Source organism: Malus domestica, chromosome 16, assembly GCF_042453785.1.
Source record: "Malus domestica chromosome 16, GDT2T_hap1".
Taxonomy (NCBI): Eukaryota; Viridiplantae; Streptophyta; class Magnoliopsida; order Rosales; family Rosaceae; genus Malus; species Malus domestica.
Window position 1 is genome coordinate 147021 of NC_091676.1, and position 7748 is coordinate 154768.

General features: G+C 39.3%; 1 protein-coding gene across 1 annotated transcript; it reads right to left on the reverse strand.

The window, feature by feature from the left end:
* Positions 1-412: 412 nt before the first annotated feature.
* LOC103403386 (protein ASPARTIC PROTEASE IN GUARD CELL 2) lies at positions 413-2323 on the reverse strand. Its single transcript, XM_008342201.4, has one exon. It carries the CDS (start codon positions 2198-2200, stop codon positions 557-559), a length of 1644 nt encoding a protein of 547 aa, XP_008340423.1. The 5' UTR covers positions 2201-2323; the 3' UTR covers positions 413-556.
* Between the last annotated feature and the right edge of the window lie 5425 nt (positions 2324-7748).

Below are 7748 nucleotides of genomic sequence, written 5' to 3' on the forward strand. Positions count from 1 at the left end.
GTTTGATTTTTATTATTTTGGTGTGTAAACTTTCGTCATGCATTAATTTGTATTGTAGACTTTTGCACGTTAAGAGCTCATAAAGAGCATGCAATGTATGATAAAAAAAATACAAGAAAAGGACTACTACTTTCCTCAAGATTATTGCCTATCTTTTCTATGCTCGTTTTCAACTAATATCAGTAAATAAATAAACAGAACGATACATTAATCTCGTTTTACTTAATCTTTGACAAAAATTCTCAGTTTTTGCTTATTAATAACACTAAAAAAAAACACTACTCCAGTTACAATATTTTATATGTAGTCACTTCAAAAGAACAAAACCCACACGAACATATTTTAAAAAGTTTCACCTAAGAACCTCTTAGGACAAGATTAACTAAAAGACTATCTACTATGGCTCACTTCATTGAAATCAATATATACCTTTGTCCAAATAATATAGTAGTTGAACTTGAATTTAAGCATATGTTCTAGTACAATATCAAAATTAAAAGGAAAAAAAAAGGAGAAAAAAGGAGCTGCTAGGTACCAAATATAACTAATAAATAGTTTAGCAGACATTAGGTCCAAAACCTACAAAACCATTGGCTCCATCAAATGAAATTTGGATGCCCTCTTGCTGGATGTTGCCTATTATGGAAAGTCCGGATGGCGAAGGAGCAAATGCAAAGCAAAAAGTGCCTTTGTCGTCCACCGGAATCAGAAAATTGCTCGCCGGAAGCGTTAGAATGGGCCCACCCGAAAAATAAAACGACACGGTCGGCACCCGAACCGACACGAAGCCGTTCAGGTCATAGCATGTGTCAAAAATGGACACTCCCGTCGACAGCCGAGGGAGGCTGGCCGTCTGCTGAAGAAAGGTATCGCGGAAGGCCTCGTAAGCCAACGTAGGGAACCTCGTCACGGCGGTACCCGTGTCCATCACAACCCCTCCGTACCCCAACTCGGTTTGGCCGAATACATCTCCGGATATGGGTACCCGCATCCCTCCAACTCCAAGACCCGCCAGCCCCACAAAATAGAAACTCGGGGCCTGCGGGTTCCGGATCAGCGGGACCCACGAAGCACCCACGGGCATCGCCCCACGACCGAACTCCAGGGACCCTCCTCCTCCTCCGCCGGCTACGTTAGTACTTGTAGCACTAGAGCGGCCGCCACGGCTGACTAAACAGTAAGTGAAGGCACCTCCGGTCAGGCCGGCGAGCTGACCGACAAAAGACATGGGCCCGCCTCCAAGGCCCAAGAGACCAGCGGCTCCCACAAACATGCCGCGATTCATGTGGCCGCAGCCGATGGCTACGTTTCGGATGAGCGCACGGCCCAAGGTAAGAGTTTCCAGGGCAAGCGTGCCCTGGGTGTAGGATCCGTCGCCGTAGGAGGCCTCGTAGCGGCATCGACCGGAGTGACAACCGGGGTTCTGGAGGCGGCCGCAGAGGGAGGAGGCACAGGAGACGCCAGAATAGGAAGCAGAGCGGGCGGGGTCAAAGATAGGGTCGGACTGGTGGTAACACTCGGTACAAGGCTGGCACTGAACCCACACGATGTCACTGCCGGAGTCAATCACCATGTATTGGTTTCGTGGCGGGCTCCCCACTCCTATCCTCACGAAGTATTCTCCGCTCCCTTGCTCCATACCCGACACCACCCCCGACCCAAAATCCAACGACTCTAACTCTGAGTTTGAGCAGTTGAGGAGGTGCCTCGTGAGGCTAGCAACCCTTTTGGCATCCCTTTTCATGCGTGCACGGAAAAGGTGCCTATGAGACGTATGGCTGCCGCCATTCCCATTCCTGTTTGAATATTGCGACGACATCTTATCTCTGTGAACCACCTTCACCTTCCATTTTCCTCCTCCGGATCCGCCATTAGTGCTTCTTTCATCTTCTTCTTCTTCATGATCTAATTCATCTTTATCATCATCATCATTTAATTTGCTGCCGGTGGTGGTACTTCTGGTGAAGTTGTATGCAGCCCTAGGTGCCCTGCTATTTATTTGAAACGCCATGATTGTTTCTTTCACGTTCAGCTCTTGAAAATCAGGGTACGTTGGGGAAGTAGTTGTAGAATTGGTGATGGTGGTGGCGGCGGCGGCGGTGATGGTGGCGGCGGCGCAGCTGCTAATTAGGAGGAGGAGAGCAGCCACCGTTAGTAGTAGTAATAGTACTACTGCTTCTTTCACGCGTACGGCTGCCATGGCTTGTCTTTAAGCCTACTCCTAACTCCTACGTACTGTATTAAGTATAATAAGCTATTCCTTGCTTGCAATTTGGGTTTGAAATAGTTGGGAGATGGGGTGTGGGATTATTTGGTTTGGGATTTGTATATGTAATCGCATATATAGAGGGAGAGAGATCGAAAAGGTGGGATGGAATAATTGTGAGATTCCCCATTTGCCCATGATCGATGGGCTCGGGTCTCTTTTGTTTTCATATTCCTCGATTAATTGATAACATGAGGGGGAAGTCTACTATCTTGACTCTTGTTTCTAGGTTAGCTAGTAGCAATAGCCACCTTTCTTCAACTTTACTTTCTCAATTCTTTTTCCTTTTGGATTAATTGAGTGATAGCTTCACCACAGGATGACATCCATCAAGTTCTAATTGATGTATAATAGACGGCTGAGACGATCGAATGGAAGTTTAAGAATGTGTAAAATCAACAGCAAAGCTCAAGCATTGTAGTATATATAAAGATTTGGGTTTCGGTGTTTGATTTGGTTTGTGACCCACTGTTTCAAAGAGAACGTCAGCGCAAAAACTCACCATTTTGCCATGATGCAATGACAACTTTAGCCGAATTTCATTGTTTACTAGTCCAAAACGAGACGTTAAAATTTTTAAGTGTTTTCCGTGTTTTATTACTTCTTTAATTTGTTTCCTATTTGTAAAAGGTGGGTGGCTAAGAGGCCCTATATAAGCTACCTTTAGTGTGATATAAAGTTGTATCATATCATTCGATTTATGAACTCGAAGTTTTCTTATTTATTGAGAGCTCCATATTAGATTAATAAATTTCGACTTATTTTGCGTCCACGTTATGTCAATATTTATTTTCACAACTAAGATGCATGATCACAATTAAGTGTATCTTGCTACAAATATTTATTTTCCTTATATATATAGTTAGCCTTTTCCATAAGCTTTAGATAGACACCATTGGAGGTTTAAAAGTGTGATAGAATGTGTATTATTATAAACAACAAAATTTCTATGATATATAATGTACTCAGTAGTGTTAGCCTTTTTCAATAAGTAGGCACTATTATATTATGTTTCTTTCTTTTAACACAAACACTGATTACATGTTCTAGTACAATATCCAATAGTCTTGATTATGAGTGATGTAGAGCTTATCTCTTATAATGAAATAGGATTAAGAGACCCCAAAAAAAAATTCAAATGTTGGAATATCCAACATAAAAAAAATTAAACAAAAACCTGAAAAAATACTTCCCGTCTTTTGCCGATGATGTCTCCAATTCCCCTTGTATATAAACCTCCATAGCAAAACCCTATCAACGGTCAACCCAAGCTAGCTTGTTTGAGATTCCTACAGCCACAAATTCATCAACAATCCAGTTTGCAATGTATTTAAAAAAAAAAAGTGAAACCCAGGACAAATGTTAAAATGTATTTTGGCGTTGCTTGTCGATCATGTGTATTAATCACAATTTCATTTCCCCCACCCAATTTTTTCAACAATTCTTTTTTCAAGTGTCAAGTAATTGCAATTGCAATCAACGTTTGACATTGGGAAGTACGAGGATTTTGTCTAGGTGACCAAGGATGAATTGATGGAATACTTTCCTGAGAAAGTTGACTTCCTTAACAAGATGATCATCAACTGAAATCCAAACACATGTACTTTGTTCTTGCGTAAAGTTTTTGCATCTCAGTCGAAGACTTAGTATCGACTCTTGATGGAAGATTAAAGCTAGCGCATAGAATCTTAGGTTATAGAAAGCCGAATTGAACGTTTCTGTGTTCATGCTTTTCGAATTGTCATGTAATTTGTGTGCATTTAAACCTTCCATGTAAATTGTGTATGCCTCATTTGAAGACGATGCACAACAAGCTTATTTAGTAGCTCTACAACACATATGGCTAAGTCTCAATGCCTCTGCTTGTTCTTGACCATCACTTCTCATTAATTCTTCTGAATCCGTAACCCTAAACTTGTTTGCTTGCTTCCATCTTTCCATAATAAAGTGGGATGATATGACATCAATGTCTAGACGAACAAGAACTTTAATAATATGTTGACAAAGAGTTCCAACAAACTAAAATTTTTGACACTCGTATGTGCACTCATAGGTTTGTAGATTGAGCTTAACTAAAAATCTCTCAGCATCACCAATTTTTTTCATGACCACATACATATGAAATTAATTGTCACTTCCCTTTTCTTCAGCTTTGAGCCCATTGACATTTATCCATTTTTCCTTCAACTTTTCAAACATTTTTCGAGTATAAACTTTAGACGCATGCTTTAAAAGGAAATCATTATCATCCACAATACAATATGGGGTGTGCTATCCACACAACCCTTTTTACTTCTCTCACACCCCTTGTTAATTTTTGTCCTTTGATCTTCTTCAATTCATCTGATCTGACGGCCGAAAATTAAAAAGGTGTGGGAGAAGTAAAAATGGGTGTGTGGATATCACATCCCTACAATATTTATCAAATCTGACGTGCTAGTATTTATTGAATCAAAGTGATTCACTCTTGAAGGTAAAGTCGTGTTAGTATTTGACGGCAAATTAAATAGATGAAGTTTTATCGAATCTGACAATGATGGGTTAATTGACTACTTTCAAATAGTTTGGGAGGTTAATTTTCCAAAAAATACTTCAAGGATCGTTTTAGACTGTGATAATGGTTCAAGGGTCCAAACGAGAGAGATTTTTCAATCTATCTTGAACACGGATACATACATCATATGTCATCATACAAGTGAAGGGAGACTTGAAGAAAAAAAATTCCCTTCACTAATATATATAGCATACCCCACTCGTATTCAGAGCGCATTACTTGTCAGACAGTTTATGTGACAACCCATCCCAAATTTTACAATTTTATAAATATTAAAAGTGTGAATTGACGAAAATGCCCTGGAGGAGAGGACTTTGACTTCCATCGACCATCATCTAGAGGAACGTATGACTTATTATTTTGGCGTATTTGTGCAATACTCGTTGGTACGAACACATAGGTGAAAGACGTTCACGAGTCCGGATTATAACGGTATAGTTACGGACGTTTGAAACTAGTTAATTATATTTTAGATGATAAGTGTTAACTTCCACTTTATGGGAAGGGGAACCAATCAGAAAATTGGAAGATTTGAAGCAACCAATTAGGAGGAGAGAGGGAAGCTCTCAGCCTTCCTCCCTTTTTTTTTTCTTCACGTAGCCTTCGAACACCCAAAAACCCGATTGTGACCCGGGGTGATTTCCGGCGATTCTCACCCGTTTTTCAGGTGATTTTCACCCATTCACCACCATCAAACCTTATCACCATATCCCAACATTCAATTCTAACCAAAATTTGCAAGAAATGGTAGAAATTTCACGAAGAACACCCATGGGTGCCGCGGGAAGCTTACTCAAAATCCACCCATTTGTGAAACGTTTTCCTTCGACTACCACTAGCAAAACACTCCCCTAGAACCCAGGAACAAATCTCAAGCAATGGTGGAGGCGTTGAAGCAAGTTTGGAGGTCGAATCAAATCACACCCAATTCTAGGGTTTCGTACGGTTTTAGCAAAATTGGAGCATTTCTAGGCCAAATTGGACTAGGCCACAGGTATAAAGTTTACTATACTCTTTGAGGTCTTCAATTCTGAAATGTTTAGGAATTTTTAAAAATAGTTGAATTTTTCCGGCGAGTTGGGGCGGCCGACTGCCACCCGCGACGGGATGTGGCCTGTGGGCCAATGATGCTTTGTTTAAGTACTATTAGATGCCCTGGGTTTATAATTGATATTCATATGACGTAATTTCATTATTTGGGCTTAGTTTCATTTCGACAGGTGAATAGGTCAAAATATGAATCGACGATCCGACTGTTGGATAATGTGGATCTTTGGAAGTTTCGGATTGGAAATCTGATATGCGGATCTTCCGGAACGAGTTTACAAGGTTGTAGACCCAACCGTCGACCAGTCGACGGTTAACTTATGGTTAATGGGTCTCAAATTATTTTAGAATGTCCTTGATGATGTGTTTTATGTGAATTACGTATTCTATTGATAAGAGATATGAGATGTGATTCTATAATTGTTTTAAGCGCCAATCATTCGAGACACATCGATGCTCGTGCTAGAGAATAATAACGTGAACTCCAGGTGAGTGGGTCTTTTCCTTTTATCATAGGTATATAATTGATAGTTCCTCAAACGCTTCTAAAGTGAATTATGCATTGTGGATGCAAATTTCTTCCTCCTTAATCTTGGACAATTTTGTACCTACAAAACAATTAACACCTTAGGTTAAGGCCAAGAGCCTCACACGCCCACGATGAATGAGGGGGCTTTGGCCGAAGAATCTCCGATGCCAAAGTTAGAATTTAGAAAGAAAGAGTGTTTAGAGAATTTTGGGATTTTTGCCAAAGTGTTGGAATGATTTTTTGGTGAAAATGGGAGCCTATTTATAGGGATAGGCCAATCCCTTTTGGAGAGGGAGTGGCCGGCCACTAGCTAGGGTTTTCTAGGTTAATTTTTGCTTTAATTAGGAGTTATGAAATAATTCATAATTAATCAAAATAACTCCCTAATTAACTTAGCTAATTATTATCATAAAAAGGAAAGATGTAATAGAAAAGGTATAAAGCATGGTTGATTTATTTTGGGGATGAAAGATGGCCGGCCTTTTGTGGGAGTTAGGGTGAAATGAATGTTTTAATTGACAATTAAGGGATTGATTAGGTGATTAATCCCTTAATTAGTCAATTAATATGATTTTTAAAGAAAGGTTTTAGGAAATATGAAAGGAATATATTATTTAGCTAATGGATTAGCTAAATAATGGAATATAAAACATATAGAATAAATTAGGTTTTGGGAATTACCTTATAGAAAGGATTTGATGAAATAGGCTTTAAATTGTTACCTATTTTGGGCACTTTTGAATTGGTTGAAAGATGATTGTCCGCTACTCGCGCGTAAGGAACCCGTTATGCCTCAAGGGTATTTTTGTCCTCTTTTGCCCAAAAATCTACGTGTTACCTTGTGATTATTTTTGGTTCCACATGCATGTTACCAACAATTAATTATTGTGAACTACGAATGGCTTGATCCTTGTTTACGGTACGTAGACAGTCTGATGAGACGTTAGATGCAGCCATACAAAATGAGACTAAATAACTGAGACAATAACCTTGTTTAGGGAATTGATTAATATGAGGGATATTGGTGGAAAATATAAGATTTAACTTTATGATTTGGTGGTTAAATATTGGTCATAAATCAATGTATGAAGAATTAGGAATTTGAAGTAAGGAAACGTAAGTAATGATAGTTAATTAAACTAGTATATAGTTGGGCTTATCATTGTTAATTATCTCCGAAAATAAGTAGTTCGGGAGTAGGCCGTTACGGATTATGCATTTCATGCCATGCTATATATATACTTGAAAATACTATGTTATAATTGAGTTTTAGATTGCATCATGACATATTTATATGTGTATTACCTGAACCTAATTATTGTGAATGCTTCGAAGTGCCAAATGATGCTGCG